Source organism: Miscanthus floridulus, chromosome 1 (genome assembly GCF_019320115.1).
Source record: "Miscanthus floridulus cultivar M001 chromosome 1, ASM1932011v1, whole genome shotgun sequence".
NCBI lineage: Eukaryota > Viridiplantae > Streptophyta > Magnoliopsida > Poales > Poaceae > Miscanthus > Miscanthus floridulus.
In genome coordinates, this window is record NC_089580.1 from 39,795,720 (window position 1) to 39,813,389 (window position 17,670).

General features: G+C 49.2%; 1 protein-coding gene across 1 annotated transcript; it reads left to right on the top strand.

Moving 5' to 3' along the window:
• Positions 1–2,387: 2,387 nt before the first annotated feature.
• On the top strand, positions 2,388–2,939 carry LOC136455121 (uncharacterized). The gene has a single exon (XM_066455273.1). The coding sequence runs from the start codon at positions 2,388–2,390 to the stop codon at positions 2,937–2,939; it is 552 nt and encodes a 183-aa protein (XP_066311370.1).
• Positions 2,940–17,670: the final 14,731 nt, after the last annotated feature.

Sequence of the window (17,670 nt, forward strand, 5' to 3'; positions counted from 1 at the left end):
GGGCTCAGGCGATACGATTCGCTTTGGCACACTAGAGTTTCCCGTACTCTCACCTATTGGGATGTGGGATCCACCTATCTTTGAGCCATCCCAGGCCTTCCTCTTTGGAAGCCTAGACTTCATCGCCGACTGGCTCGGCATACTACACCTCCGCGAGGAGGCTCTTGTTCTAGCGCCCATCGGAGGGGCGTCCTCCATTGGCTCTGGGACACACAACGACTTCAACGACGTGGCATATGTGCTTCATTCTGAGCAAACTCTCTGCTCAAACCCCGCTGTAAGTAATATGCATATTGTCATTTACTATCTCCCACTGATCATCTAGAGGGACCATATTGCCCACCCCATAAACACCATACGATCGGTTCCCCTACGGCCTCGCGTCCCCCATGGATGCGTACGCTCGGGGGCTCCGAAGGATGCTGGCGCCATCCCCTCACATTTGAATTCGTGGGAATGGCGAGCTACGCTCCTGCCACTCTCCATGAACTCCTGGATGACAAGGGAGAGAGCGATGGCTCCAACATCAGCGACATGGCACCTTGCCACCGTCTGTCCTAGGAGTGCGCTATGGCGGACGCTCCGGGACAGCCGCCGGTGGTTGTGGAATCAATGCAGACTCACACCCCTCTGGACCCGCGTGTGGGGGCCCTCGCGTCCGCGCAAGCGCACTTCGAGGAATTACGACAACGGCGGCAGAACCAGCCACCGCCTACGCCGGCGTGCTCGGTACAGCACGTTGGACCCCATGCACATGCCCAGCGGGTGGCGCCTGAGGTCGCGCCCGCTAGGTCCAACACGACATCATGAACGAGGGGAACGATCTCCCACAGTTCACTCGGGCTGGCCAGAACAGCGGTGCTGCGGCAATGCTTCTACGCGGTGTTCCCGAGCCCGTCGACCCCCAGGAGCAGTCTACCAGAACCTTCGGGTTCTAATAGAAGTCGCCGCTGTTCAACAGGCGGAAAGCTCCGCATCGTGACTCCGACATGTGCTCTCTCTCCCCATCGGGGGAACGAGGACATGCCAGACGGATTGCTTCATCTACTCACCGCTACAGCCGCCGGGTGCGGCTCGGGAGGCAGCAGTCGTGCCCTGGTTCGACCTGGCACCTGCTCCACATCGACCGTCGGTACACGAGCAGCCTAGTTCGCACCAGGACACTCGTAGTGTCATCAGCAACTGGCATCGGGCCCGGCACGATGATGACGTCCACCGAGCGGCGGCGAGAGTAGGCGATATAGATCTCGGTCGAACCATTGAGGGAGCGGTGAAATGCGCCCTAGGCACGGCCACCGGGGCCATGGGTCTTTGACCGGCGTATCCGGAGAGCGTCGTTCCCACAGCGCTTCCGACCACCCACCAACATTACCAAGTACACTGGGGAGACAAACCCCGATATTTGGCTTGAAGATTTTCGGCTCACCTGTAGAGCCAGAGGGGTGAATGATGACTATTTCATCATTCAGTATCTCCCCATCTGCGTGGGGGAACATGTTCGAGCATGGCTCGAATTCCTCCCATATGACAGCATTCGTGACTGGGCGGACCTCAAGAGGGTCTTCGTCGAGAATTTCTAGGGGACGTATGTCTGCCCTGGGAACTCCTGGGGCCTCAAGAGTTGCCAGCAGGAGCCTAGTGAGTCCCTGCGGGACTACATCCATAGGTTCTCACAATGATACAACTCCCTCGCTGATGTCATCGACACAGATGTCATCAGCGCATTCCTCTCCGGGATGACCTACAAGTCCCTAATCCACAAGCTTGGATGCCTAAAGCCCCGTACCACCCGTGACCTGCTCGACGTCACCATTAACCACGCCTCTGGCGAGGAAGCGGTCGGAGCAGTCTTCAATGGGGGCCAGGACAAAGGCAAGGCCAAGCGCATGATCCAAGACGAGGGCCCCTCCACACAGAGGGGCAAGAAGAACAAAAAGGATCGACGCCGACCGGACAACACCGCGTTGGTCACCACAACTGACCGCACGGGCTAGTAGCCCCAATAGGACCTGCCTGACCACTTCAACAAACTCATGGATAGCCCATGCACTAACCACACCTACCCCATTAAACACCTCTACAAGGACTGCGAGCTCCTCAAACATTTCCTACGACAGGGCGGTGGTCTAGGCGGTAGCCAAGAAAGGAGGCACGACGGGCAAGGATGGAGTCATTTTCCCTAACACTGATGAATGCATCATGATCTAGTCCAAATGCCAGCATAAGGTACGCTATAGGGAGGCATGCACCACCGAGACGACCGTCGCCTTCTTCCTCAGCTGATCGAAATCTCCGATCACCTTCGATTAGAGGGACCATCCTTCCCACGTCGTGAGACCAGGACGCTACCCTCTCATCGTCGAAATCTCTGCCTCACCAAGGTGCTGATGGACAGAGGCAGCGGCCTCAACATCCTCTACGTCGACACCCTCGATGCCATGCGCATCCCCCGACCGGAGCTCCGCCTGGCGGGCTCTCCCTATCACGGGGTGATCCCAGGAGCGCAGGCATACCCGCTCGGGCAGATCGGTCTGCTCGTCACGTTCAGCAGCCCAGCCAACTTCCGCTCGGAGGTCCTCACCTTCAAAGTTGTGGACTTTCTAGGGTCCTACCATGCCATTTTGGGGCGGCCATGCTACGCAAAATTCATGGCAATCCCCAACTACACCTACCTCAAGCTGAAGATGCCAAGACCGAACGGTGTCATTACCATGAGCAGCGCCATCTCGCACGCCTTCGCGTGCGACCACGAGCACTACGATCTCGCCACTGTGGGGGTCTACTCATCTGAGCTCCCGTGGCTCAGGGAAACGTCAATCCTGGCAGTCCCAGACTACAACAAACCAACCTCTTTGACGGCCTTCCACCCGCTCGAGGAAACCAAAGCGGTGGGAGTCGACCCCACCAACCCGGCCAAGACAGTATGGATCAGGACCTAGCTCCCGGCCAAATAGGAATGCGAGCTCGTCGACTTCCTACGCGACAACCACGATGTCTTCACATGGCAACCTTCTGACATGCCGGGCATACCATGGGAGGTCACCGAGCACGCACTATGCCTCATCTCGGGCTCGAAACCCACCAAGCAACGCCTGCGTCGCTTCGACGATGAGAGGCGCAGGGCCATAGGCAAAGAAATCGCCAAACTCCTAGTAGCCGGATTTATCAAAGAGGTATTCCACTCTGACTGGCTTGCCAATCCCGTTCTTGTTAAAAAGAAGTCCAAGAAGTGGAGAATGTGCGTTGATTATACTGGCCTCAACAAAGCATGTCCAAAGGATCACTTTCCTTTGCCACGCATAGATGAGATAGTTGACTCCACCTCGGGTTGTGAGATCCTCTCCTTTCTGGATGCCTACTCAGGCTATCACCAGATCACGATAAAAGAGTCTGATCAGCTAGCAACCTAGTTTATCACCCCGTATGGTTCGTACTGCTACGTAACCATGCCATTCGGCTTGAAGAACGCTGGCGCCACCTACCAAAGGAGCATGCAGCAATGCTTCACCGACCAAATCGACCCACTCGATCAACCTGACCAAGACCAACGATTGCCGTATATGTTGATGACATAGTGATCAAAACAACTCAAGCCTACAACCTGATCGCAAACTTGGCCGCAACGTTCGTGAACCACAGAAGGTTCAACATCAGGCTAAATCCAAAAAATATGTTTTCAGGGTTCCAAAGGGGAAGCTGCTAGGATACATTGTGTTAGAGCGCGCCATCGAGGCCATCCCCAAAAAAATCATGGCCGTCTCCAACATGGGTCCCATACGCAAAGTCAAGGGCGTACAAAGGCTCACCGGCTGCCTGGCTGCTCTAAGTCGATTCATCTCCTGGCTCGGCAAATGGGGATGCCACTTTACAAGCTCCTCAAAAAGATGGACACTTTTGTCTGGACCAAAGAAGCTCAGTAGGCCCTGGAGAGCCTCAAAGCATCCCTGACATCAGCCCCAATCCTCGTCGCTCCCGAACGGGGAGAACCCCTTCTCCTCTACATCGCGGCCAATAACCATGTGGTAATCGCCGCACTGGTTGTCAAAAGGGAGGAGCCGAGACACCAACTCAAGGTCCAGTGGCCCGTATACTTCATCGGGGAAGTACTCTCTGACCCCAAGGTCTGGTACCCCTAGGTGTAGAAACTCCTATACAGCGTGCTAATGGTGACCCAGAAGCTCCTGCACTACTTCACCGACCACGAAGTCACGGTCATCACTTCATACCCACCCGGGGACATCATCCGCAACTGCGACGCCGTGGGATGGATCTCTAAGTGGGCACTCGAACTCATGGGCCACGACATGAGGTACACCCCCCGTACCGCCATTAAATCTTAGGCGCTCATGGATTTTGTCACCGAATAGACAGAGGTACAGCTACCGACCCCAGACATCACCCATGAGTACTGGACAATGTACTTCGATGGGTCTATAATGGCACCCGACTCGAGGGCTAGAGTGGTTCTGATCTCCCTAGATGGGAGTAGGCTCCGCTATGCCATCCGCCTCCACTTTTTAGCCTCAAACAACGCCGCGGAGTATGAGGCCCTCATCAACAGACTACGCATCGCCATCGCGCCCGGTGCTATGTGACTCTACGTTCCCGGCAACTTAGAGCTAGTCATTGATCAGGTCATGAAAGAGTCCTCTTGTAAAAGCCCCCTCAAGGTAGCATACTACCAAGTGGTGCACAAGCTCGAGGACAAATTCTAGGGGATCGAGCTACATCACGTCCCTCGAAGGAACAACGATGCCGCCGATTTTCTTGCAAAATTGGCCGCTAGGTGGGATCCATCCCCAAGCGGGGTCTTCATCAATGACATCCCCGAGTCGTCCGCCCGTATCCTGGAAGGTTCAATCCAGACACACCCCGACGCCAAGCCAGCGCCTGGGGGCTCCGACCCCAACACCAAGCCAGCGCTCGGGGGCTCCAATCCCAGTACCTCCATGATGACGTCACCCATAAACGTTGTCATATTGGCACTCGATCAAATCAACTAGCGAGCGCCGCTACTTGCCTACCTCCTCGAGGAGGTTCTCCCGCCCAAAAGGACTGAAGCCCGATGGATCGCTCGACGCGCCAAGACCTTCGTCCGCTTGGTGATGAGCTCTACAAACGGAGTCCATTAGGGGTACTCATGAAGTGTATCCCCGCCAACCAGGGGAAACAACTCCTCCTCGAGGTCCATGTCGGGATTTGCGTACATCACGTGGCCCTAAGGTTGCTGGTCAGAAAAGCCTTTCGCTAAGGTTTTTACAGGCCCACCACGCAACGAGATGATGAGGAGGTCGTCTGTAGGTGTGAAGGATGCCAGTTCTACGCTCGGCAAACCCATTTGCCAGCACAGGAGCTCCGAACCATCCCCATCACCTGGCCATTCACGGTCTAGGGCCTTGACATGGTGGGACCCCTCAAAAAGGGCCCAAGCGGCTTCACTCACCTGCTCATAGCAGTCGACAAGTTCAACAAGTGGATAGAGTCAAGCCCATCACCAACATCCGTTCGGAAGAGGCAGTCAAATTCTTCCTCGACATCATCTACTAGTTCGGTGTTCCAAACTATATCATCACTGACCACGGGACTAACTTCACCGAAAAGAAGTTCCTAGACTTTAGTGATGGGTACGACATCAGGATCGACTGAGCCTCGGTCGGACATCCATGAACTAACGGTCAGGTCGAGCGTGCCAATCGCATGGTCCTCCAAGGACTTAAGTCACGCATCTTCGATAGACTCAACAAATACGCTGGGCAATGGGTTGTAGAGGTCCCAGTGATCCTCTAGAGCCTGAGAACGACCCCAAACCGATCCATAGGGTTCACACCCTTCTTTCTGGCCTACCGAGCTGAGGCAGTGCTGCCCTCTGACCTGGACCACAGCGCCCCAAGAGTGAAGGCTTTCGACCATGACCGAGCCATGGAGGCTCAGCAAGACACGGTCGACCTGCTCGAAGAGGCCCACAAGACGATCGTCATCTGTTCCGCCCGCTACCAACAAACCCTGTGTAGGTACCACGAAAGGAAGATCGGGGGAAGGATACTTGAAGTCGGTGATCTTGTACTCCGGAGGACCCAATCAACGAAGGAAAAACACAAACTCTCTACACCATAGGTAGGGCCCTACAAGGTGGCCAAAGTAATCTGATCGAGAACCTACCGACTGGAGGACAACAACGGCAACGTTCTCACCAACACTTGGAACATTGAACAGCTACGTCGTTTCCCCCCCTAAATTTGCTCTTACCGTTTTTTCAGTCAACACTTGAGCCTGTAAAGCACCCCAACCCAAACACTTTCAACCCGGGTCGCTCAGGAGCTCCATGAGGGTACAATACTGAATACTACCTCTTTTTTACTATCACATGGTAAACAACTTCGTCCTTGAACGGAAGCGCATTCCTTCTCCTTTGATTGTCCTACGTAACTTTATTCTTACTCCTAACCGAACGCACCCCACCCCGACCTACGGTTACGAGCAGCCGAGCCCTGCGAGCCATACCTAGGCACTTAAAAAAGGTGCTGCCTACGGAACTAACGGGCAGGTGTGAAAAACAAAGGACAAAAACAATAGCTATGCTCGGATAAAAACAAGGAACGAATAGCAATTCTATCACAAGAGCAGTACTGATGTATTCATCAATACAAAAAACTGTTCACACGGGGACTCACCCACGAACACAACTACTACATTTTCTACTACTACTCCAAATACTACTGTGGTCGCTCGATGACATCGCCTGAACGCCAAAGGAGAAACCACGGCACACGCCGTCGAACATAACCACCACCGTTGGGACACGCTCGGTTCCGCTCCCTCGACTTCGGCAAGCGCACTGAGTACCTCAAGGGACCTGGCCAGTTCCACTCCCTTGACTTCGGTGAGTGCAATGGGTACCTCAAGGGTGTCACACCCATAGATGCTTAGCAGAAGAGCATGGAGCTCCTGACCTTCTTATGTAGTCGAGGCAGCTCCTGGGCAGGGACGCGGCCACCGGGGTACGGCCACCATGGCTGGAGGAGATCTCATCAAACTTTATTAACTAGCGAACCCAAGCAGTTGCAGGCGTGGAACCCTCCACCGGCACGATCCTGAGCGACTTCCCCTTCGACCAGGCTCGCCCGATGAAGATCCACCGAAGAAAGTCCACACATGGCTCCATCCCAAAGAAGGCCTCGCAGATAAATCCAGCACCGCCCTGGGCAACCTCCAGCTCGACATCACGCTCCGAATTCACGAAAGGATCTGTAAGACCTCCCCCTCGCTCATCCCCTCTCTCACTTAGGAACCGCCGCGGCATACAGGCACTCTCGGTAAAGAGAAAGGAGGAGGAGAGAGAATAATTGCAGAATAGGCAAAGGACTGCGACGGAGAGCCCTCTCCCTCCCCCTATTTAAGGAAGAAACGCGACAGCCGAAGAGGAGCAAAAGATTAGAGCGGAAAACTCTCTCCCTTCCCCCATTCAATATGGATGGAAAACGATGAGACACACCCTGACCGACGGAACGCACGCTGACCGATGAAACAACGCCTGGTCAGGCTAAACGCCGCCTGGTGAGACGAGACGTGGCCTAGGTATGGCCCACCACTATCGCATGACCGGGCGCTAAAACCGAAGCATCACCACACACAGGCAGCTCTCTACATCCCTAGGCAGGACTTGGAAAAAACCCCAAAATGAGATCTCCGCCAGGAGAGACCGTTGGGCTTCTTAAGTCGATCGAATGACTCAGAAAAACACACCGAGAGACAGGTAGGGAGCAAAGGGACGCTCCATGTAGGCCACGCCGACTCCGTCACGAACGACGAGCATGGGTCCTGATCAAACATTTCCGACTGAAGCTCTCCAAACTCCGTCACTCGAGTCATTAAGGTAACGCTACCAACCCCCGCTATTTCTTTATAAATCATTTCATACATCCATACGCGCATTCATTCCATACACCCATGCCCCTCGGACGATTTGGGCCCTGAACCGCCCGGGGGCTCAGAAACTAAGCATCGTACGTGCAGCGAAATGCATCACAACGCTCCATGTTGCGTCACGAAGCGGCAGTTGCCTGATTCAACATGAGCAACGACAGAGCCAGGGGAGAAAAATGTAGATGAGCCCTATGTGGCCCTCGCCTAGTCTGGCAGATAGGGTCATCTCAACCTTCTCGTTCGATCCTAAGCCTCTGCCAAGCCCACAGAATCTCCATCGAGGGGAGACCATTAGGCCACATGGGTCGGTCTCCGAAACGACCCAGGCATCTGCTGGGTTGTAGGTAAAGGAGTAGTAGAATGTCACAAGAGGGTTATGCTGACCCCGTCACGAATGACGGACCTAGATTCCACTCGATCATACCCGTTAGCAAACTCACATAGCGCATCACTCGAGCCTGAGTGATCGGGACAAGCGACAAAACTCAGCCCCTTCGGTTGTGAGGAACCAAGGACGGGGTAACGCACACAACTCACGTCGACCCCTACTAAAGCCCAATGGGGCTCGGGGGCTCAAGACACATAACGCCTGGGTCCGTGACCCCAAACTCGCCTCATCCGGCTATGCTTCTACTGCGCTCCAAAACTACCTGGGTCTGCGACCCCAAACTCGCCCCATCAGGATCTACGAGCTTTGGCTCGTCCGATCCCAAACTAACTAAACTAACTGCCTCAGTTATGCGGGACGCACCGAGGCCAGGATCCATGACTCTGACTCGCCCGATCCCACGGCACGCACTAATGCCAGGATCCGCGAGCACTGTCTCGTCCGATCCCTAAAAGACTAACTACCTCGCCCGATCCCACGGCGCGCATCGACGCTAGGATCCACGAGCTCTGTCTCACCAGATCCCTAAAAACAACTAACCGACCTCGGCTGCACAACGACGCCTTGGTTAAACAACTCCGTCTCGATTGAAAAACACGCACACACGCCCGCTAACAAAACACCCCCTAGACGGTTCTGCCCGAACAGCCCGCGGGCTCGGGGGCTACACCCGCAGGTGCGCTCGCGCGCACCTACCGATGAAATGAAAACCTCCCCCGCCCCGCTGGCAACACGGAAAATCTCCCAGACGGTTCTGCCTGAACCACCGAGTGGCTACACCCGTGGTGCGCTCGCGCGCACCCGCCGTCAAGACAAAAATCCCCCAAACGATTCTACCCGAATCGCCGGGGGGCTTGGGGGCTCCTGTCGGGTTCATAAACCCGGGGTCCCTCGCGGTCCGGCTTTCCAACAAAGGCTCGGCCCAAGTAGACAAACACGCAACTCATGGGCTGACCCAAGTATCAGAATGATAGGCCAGGAGGGCGATCCAATCACCGACCGGAAGGCCTGGCTGAGGACGAACGGCACCTGCCTTCCGACTCTGACCCAGCTCTCCGACCGGAGCTCTCGCTTCGGTCTCCAGCCCGCTTCCGGACGGTCTCTCTGACCGAAAGGCCTGGCAAAGCACTACCTCTGACTCCAACCCCACATCTCCAACCGGGGGATGCAAAGACCCTGCTCACTGTTCTTCTCCGACTGGAGCAACCAGAGCCGACTAGGACCAACCGACCAGGGACGCCCACTTGGAAGGGACCAGGGAACGAACAGATAAAGCAAGGCAAGGTGCACAAGTCAAACCACAATACCGGGGACTATACCCTGTACACCTGTAGAAATAGTATTCTGTAACCTCCCTGACACAAACAATGTTGTAGGCGCCGACATTTTCCTCTATAGTATTATGGGCGCCAGCATTTACCATACCAAGTAAACTTGGTGAAACTCCTCACTTGCCTCTGGGCATCAACAGTATGGCAGGTACCGACATCTGCCATACCCGAACAAAACGACGCGGCCTCTCACGTGCATTCGACATCCAACAGTGTTGTGGGCGCCTACCATCATCATGTACCTACCGGCGTGGGCAATAAGGTTTAGAAGCATACGCACTCTCTCTCTCACTTGTAAGGCCATCCCATTCATCTATAAAAGAGGATGCGTTCTCTCCCAAGAGACTCAGTTAATCCAGGTGGATTCAAGTGCTTCCAGATTCATTAGATCGATCAAGTTCACTAGCTCACAACCATAGAACCGCCAGGTTCGGACCTCAAGCACATGCTTGAACACTTAGCTCATAACGAAGCTCCTGTTGCTCTCGGCCCTTCTGACCGGACCTTTTGTACACCCCATCTTTCTTCTTCTTCTTTGTAACCCCACTGCAAACTTCGAGCACCTAGGCTCAGGAATAAAGTCACCAATCGGCTCAAACTGGACGTAGGGCACGTTGCCAGAACCAGTATAAACCATGTGTCATTGAGTGCTAGGCCACCTCCGATCATAACGTACGACAAAACTATAAATATTCACTAGTTGGCCACTTTCTGCACTGACAGAGGGTAACTCTGATTCTTCTGCGAGAAAGTCATGGAAAGATTCCACGACGTATTCGGTCATCCCCACGAACTCGTCGTTCGTAGGGGATGGGGGCGTGCGCTGCGCCACAAGGTGGCCGACGGTCTCTGCGGCGTGGTGCAGACCGAACGGGAGCGCTGTCGGGGTGCTTCGGATAAGGTATTCTAGGGAGAGCGGCTCTCATCCGGCAAGCTATGTCATGACGTTGGTGAACGAGAAGGTGAGGCGGCGCAGGTCCTCCCAGGACGGTCGGGGTCCCAGGAAGGCGCCGAGCTGGTCGCTCCCGTAATCGAAGCCGAGGAGTTGGTCGCTCCCGAAGGCATGGGTCTTCGGTGCGTGCAGCTGTAGCTCCTCAAGCGCCTCGGTGATCGCGTCGAGGTTGGCGGAGTGGAGAGGCTAGACGGCGGCGGGGACCTGCGCCAACTCTCCCTCTATCGTAACGATGAAGTCCAGGTTTCTGAAGCTGACGCCGTGACTAGCCATCCGTGGCCGGATGTGGACGTTGAGATGCGTAAAAAGCCCCTACCTGGCTCGCCAACCGTCGGTGTTTTCGGACCACCGACGAGTAAATTTGTATTTGCGCGTCTGGCCGGATGGTGTGCTCGAAGGACACAAGGGTTTATACTGGTTCAGGCGGAACGTCCCTGCGTCCAGTTCGCTGCTGCTCGTGTTACCGGCACTTGATTTGCAGTAGGGGTTACAAACAGACGAGAGAGGGAGATGATCCCAAGTCTCTGGTGAAAGAAGTGAACGGGTGTTGAGAGCTCGCTTATCGTTCAGCCGTGTGCTCGTGTCGTGCTCTTGTGTTTCGATCCCTCAGCGTGAGGCGTCCTGCTTTATCTTTTATAAATGAAGGGGAAGTGCGAGTTACATAACAGAAAAATAAAAAGAACTAGAGATAAGAAGATTTTTTTAGGACAATCGAGTCTTTCTTCTCTTTTTATACGGGTTCCGCTAATCGTGTAGATAGATATCAACATGACGGCTCCGTCTGCGAACATGGCTCATCTTTTCTGTTTCTGGGGCACGAGGGGTGCCCGTTTACTTCCCAGGGATACTTGGTGCTGTAGCGGACTAGTGGCCCTGTGCCCCTGTGTCTGCGTCGAGGTGGGGAATCGTACGGTCTGTGGGAACTTTTAGAGTGGGAAATTGATATTTTTGTATTTTATCTTATCTTATTATCTTGTGCCTGTAGCCTGTAGGAAATGAGTCTCCCGTGGACAATTTTTTAACAGTGCCCACTTATAAGTAGGAGACTCTTTGTGTCTCGTACCTTTACATAAATTATACTTTTCTACTAAAATATACTACCTTCATCAGCAAAAGAATACAATTATGAGATACGTGTCGATCAAAGAAGTTTAAGTTTAACCAAGTTTATAGCAAATATTATTAGCATTTTTATCTCTAAATAAATTTATAATAAAAATATATTCTATAACTAATCTAATGGTACTTATTTTGTATCATAAATGTTTGCACTTTTTTATATAAATTTAGTCAAAGTTTAAATTATTTGATTTCTTGAAAAAAAGAGAATTGCATTCTTTGTGGACGAAGGGAGTAACTAATTTGTTGGTATACTTTCTGCTAAAATATAATTAATTTGTTGCCATTTTATTCATGTGGACTATATTAGTTGTTTTGCATTTACAATGTCCATTACTTCATCATTCATCGAAAGAATGCAGTCTAGCATAGTACTCTGTCAAAACATTTTGAGTTCGACTAACTTCATATAAAAAAATTATAAATATTTATATCAGTAGATTTTTTTCATCAAATATATTTTGGTAGTATACCTATTTTTGGATTATAATTTTTGGACGGCGGTGGGGACCTGCGCCAACTCTCCATCCGTCGTAACAATGAAGTCTAGGTTCTCGAAACGCACGTGCACGTCCGGGACCCAGCTGACGCCGTGACTAGCCATCCGATGCCTGATGTGGACGTCGAGACGCGCAAAAAGCCCCTACCTAGCACGCCAACTGTCGGTGCTTTTGGACCACCGACGAGTAATTTTGTATTTACGCGTCTGGCTCGAATGGTGAGGACACAAGAGTTTAAACTTTTTCGGACAGAACGTCCCTACGTCTAGTTCGTTGTTGCTCATGTTACCAGTACTTTGTTTGCAGTAAAGGTTACAAACAGACAAGAGAGGAAGAGGATTCCAAGTCTCAAATGGAAGAAATAAATAGGTGCTGAGAGTTCATTTACCACTCCATCATGTGCTCGTGTGGTACTCTCGCGAGATCCCGGCGTGGGGCTCCTGCTCGTGATTTGTCTGAGGGTTCTAATGTTTAGGGCGCGTTTAGTTTCCAAATTTTTTTGAGTTTGGCTACTGTAGCATTTTCGTTTGTATTTGGTAATTAGTATCTAATTATGGACTAATTAGGTTCGAAAGTTTCATCTCGCGATTTCTCACCTAACTGTGCAATTAGTTTTGTTTTTCGTCTACATTTAGTACTTCATGTATGTACCGCAAGATTCGATGTGACACTTGGGAAAAATTTTTGGAATCTAATCAGGGCCTTAATCTTGCTGGGCCATAAACATAGTGGATACTTGATGCTGTAGCGGACTAGTGGCCCTGTGCCCCTGTGTCTGCGTCGAAGTGGGGACTCGTACGGTCTGTGGGAAATTGATATTTTTGTATTTTATCTTATCTTATTATCTTGTGCCTGTAGCCTGTAGGAAATGAGTCTCCCGTGGACAATTTTCTTTAACAGTGCCCACTTATAAGTAGGAGACTCTTTGTGTCTCGTACGTCTACACAAATTATACTTTTCTACTAAAATATACTACATCCGTCGGCAAAAGAATACAATTATGAGATGCATGTTGATCAAAGAAGTTCAAGTTTGACCAAATTTATAGTAAATATTATTAGCATTTATATCTCTAAATAAATTTATAATAAAAATGTATTCTATAACTAATCTAATGGTACTTACTTTGTATCATAAATGTTTGCATTTTTTTATATAAATTTAGTCAAAGTTTAAACTATTTGACTTCTCGAAAAAAAAATGCATTCTTTTGTGGATGGAGGGAGTAACTAATTTTTTGAGATGCTTTTTGCTAAAATATAACTAATTTGTTGCGATTTTATTCACGTGGACTATATTAGTTGTTTTGCATTTACAATGTCCATTACTTCATCATTCATCTAAAGAATGCAGTCTAGCATAGTACTCTGTCAAAACATCTTGAGTTCGACTAACTTCATATAAAAAATTATAAATATTTATATCAGTAGATTTTTTCATCAAATATATTTTGGCAGTATACCTATTTTTGGATTATAATTTTTGGACCGCGGCGGGGACCTGCGCCAACTCTCCATCTGTCGTAACAATGAAGTTCAGGTTCACGAAGTGCACGTGCACATCCGGGACCCAGCTGACGCCGTGACTAGCCATTCGATGCCTGATGTGGACGTCGAGACACGCAAAAAGCCCCTACCTAGCACGCCAACTGTCGGTGTTTTCGGACCACCAACGAGTAATTTTGTATTTCCTCGTCTGGCTCGGATGGTGAGGACACAAGAGTTTATACTGTTCGGACGGAACGTCCCTACGTCCTGTTCGTTGCTGCTCGTGTTACCGGTACTTGATTTGTAGTAGGGGTTACAAACAAACGAGAGAGGGAGAGAATTCCAAATCTATAATAGAAGAAGTAAATGGACTGTTTTACCGTGTGCTTGTGTCGTACTCTTATGTTTGGATCCCCCGGCGTGGGGCGCCCTGCTCGTGATTTGTCTGAGGGTTCTAATGTTTAATCTCGCTGGGCCATAAACAGAGTGGATACTTGATGCTGTAGCGGACTAGTGGCCCTGTGCCCCTGTGTCTGCGTCGAAGTGGGGACTCGTACGGTCTGTTTGAAATTGATATTTTTGTATTTTATCTTATCTTATTATCTTGTGCCTGTAGCCTGTAGGAAATGAGTGTCCCGTGGACAATTTTTTTTAACAGTGCCCACTTATAAGTAGGAGACTCTTTGTGTCTCGTACGTGTACACAAATTATACTTTTGTACTAAAATATACTACATCATACAATTAGGAAATGCGTGTCGATCGAAGAAGCTCAAGTTTGATCAAGTTTATAACAAATATTATTAGCATTTATATCTCTAAATAAATTTATAATAAAAATATATTCTATAACTAATCTAATGGTACTTGCTTTGTATCATAAATGTTTGCATTTTTTTATATAAATTTAGTCAAAGTTTAAACTATTTGACTTCTCGAAAAAAGAGAATTGCATTCTTTTGTGGACGGAGGGAGTAACTAATTTGTTGGGATACTTTCTGCTAAAATATAACTAATTTGTTTCGATTTTATTCATGTGGACTATATTAGTTGTTTTGCATTTACAATGTCAATTACTTCATCATTCCTCGAAAGAATGCAGTCTAGCATAGTACTCTGTCAAAACATCTTGAGCTCGACTAACTTCATATAAAGAAAATTATAAATATTTATATCAGTAGATTTTTTCATTAAATATATTTTGGTAGTATACCTATTTTTGGATTATAATTATTGATAATTTTTTCAAGACTTTTTTCAAACTTTAGATAGTCCGACGGATGGGATAACTATAGTTGCTCTCTTTTTTAGGACAGATGCAGTATGTGGTGACGCTTCTCGTACAGTTGTACTGGTTGTTGTGTTTGCCTCAGTTTCATTCTCCATTTGGCTGACGATCATGGGCGGACCTTGCCCGGATATTCCCTGCCATACCAAATATTTTTGGGAAAAATTTTAGTAGTTCTTAGAAGTATATACATATATAATATAGTTAAGGTCTTAAAATTACGACTCTTCACTATTTTCTGTCTGTAATTCGCATCTAACTGAAAAGCAGCCCACAGGCCACACCTAACCGGACGGCCCAATGGCCCATCTAGCCTTCCCACTCCTAAATCTCCAATTCCCCAATCCCCAAACCCACCAGGAGGCTGCCGTAGGGGTAGGGCAGCCAGCAGCTTGGAACGTTCGAGTTCGACGGACGCGGAATCGCGTTGCGCTGCCGCTAGGCTGCCCGCCTGCGCGGCCGCTCGCGGCACCGGCGCCCCCCGTCCCCCCCTGCCGCCCCGCTCCCCCGGCAGCTGCGGAGCCAGAGCTGCTCGCTCGGCACGACCCGAGCCGTAGGAGCCGGCGAGCCCGACTGCTCCAGTACCTCGATTTGATTTTTTCGTTCAGAGGTAATCAAAATTCAAATCCCTTTGGCCTTTGCTATGTTCAGAGGTAATCAAAATTCAAATGTCTTGGCTCTTGTGAACTTTTTATGTTGTTCATCTAAATATTTTCTTGCCATGGGCATACCCTACTCTAAAATCCTGGGTCCGCCACTACTGACGAGTCAAATTTTCTCGAGGCAGTTTGGATCCTATGAATTGAAATCAAGATCTATAAAATGCTTCTCATCTATATCTCTTATAACGCTAAACCCCACTACAAGTTTTATCTCAGTATGCAAGACATCCACGTCATTTCCACCACCTATCCACATCACCTCTCACTAATAGCCATTTCATCCCACTAATTCTCAATCTCTTAATGCATGTAGTTCACACCATCTCCACTAAGCACAATTTAATTTCAACATATTGGAAATATAGAGGCATTCATATATTGCTATTTGTTTTGCTATTCATTCGCCTTGCCTTCTCTAATTCGGGTAAGAATGGATGTAAAAATATATAGGTTTAATTTATACATGCAAGAATTTTTTATTTCTAAGAAAGTTTCGCAGCAACGCACGAGATATCCTTGTAGTTTATTATCAGACTACTTTCCAAATCCTCTTATTTCCTGGGAACCAAACAAAGTCCTAGTTAATTTGGCCTATCCACTACAATATTTGGCCACTCTCTCTGTCCAAAAAAAACCTTATAGGTTTAGTCTTCTAAGTTAAATTATCATAAGAGTTTATAGAGCAAACTATTAATATTTATGACACCAACTAAATATATTTGGTAACATGAATATCATATCTTTTTGTAAATTTGGTCAAAATTACAACCGTTTGACTTTGACTAATAAACCTCTAAGATCATTCATTTTATTATGGATGGAGTATTTGCAAAGATTTGACATGGGTAGTTGGCGTTCTCTCTAGCATCTCTCTCTCTCCTCTCCGAGCCTGTTCGGGAGGCCGTAAACGATCGTGGATTATTTACTGCTGACTGGTTTAGTGTGGGAGAAAAACACTGTTCCCGGCTGAAAATTTACGATCGTTTACGAGCAAGCGAACAGGCTGTCTCAGTGTGTGTTTGGGAAATTTACGATCGTTTACGAGCCGCGGAGGATATTTTGGGTTTCACTTTGCACGTGAGACGCAGCCGATCCGATGGCGCGGAGCATTTTGGCTTTGGTTTGGGCTTGGTGCAGTGTGTGTTTGGGAAAGGTAGGAATAGAGGTGTAGACTCGCAGGCAGAGTACTAGTAGCTAGTAGGGAGAGATGGTGACTATTCATGGGCCAGGCCGTCCTCGGTGCAACCTGCAAGCACGCTGCTACTCTAATTCGGCTCGTGCCTACGTGGGCCTATGACGGATCGGTGACACCGCACGGCTGAGTTCTCACTTCACTTCTCTCAGCTTTCTGGACAGGCGGCGGTCAAGTTGCATGTGACCATTCTTTTCAGTTTCCAGGTCACACTACCAAGTTCTCAGAAGGAAAAAAGGGAAACGCTTGGCTCCAAATCATAAGCAAAGCAAAGCAAAAAAAAAAAAAAGCTTCCGACACGTGCTGCTCTCCTTCTCAAGTCATAGTCCATTTTAATTCCATTCATTCTAAGTCAAACTCATCAAAATTGACTAAATTTGTAGAAAATGCGTTAGCATCTATTACAGCAAAATTAGCTCCCTTGAATTCTAAAAAAAACATGTCTTGATGATGTATTTATTTGAACTTGTACATGTGAATATATTTCTTCTAAAATCTTAGTTAAACTTAGAGAAGTTTGACTTAAGATAAATCAAAGTGAATCATAGTTTAGAACGGATCACTCTCGAAGAAACAAAGCTAATTGAATAGCATGCTGCAGGGTTTCCGGATAAATTAATTAGTTTTTTTTTTAAATGATCCACCAGAAGGGTATTATCATTTGAAGCAAAGTTATTGTTGCTCGCGATTTGGCTGAGCATTCGTATTTAAATATAAGGCCGTGAGAGCCTGTTTAAGTTCAAAAGAAAAGGAATATATTATTATTATTATATGAAGGAAAGGGAGGAAATGCACGAGACCCATAGCACGTCACCCACCGAGGCGAGGT

Coding starts and splice junctions, on each gene's coding strand:
- LOC136455121 (XM_066455273.1), top strand. CDS start 2,388: ATGGACAGAGGCAGCGGCCTCAACATCCTCTACGTCGACACCCTCGAT.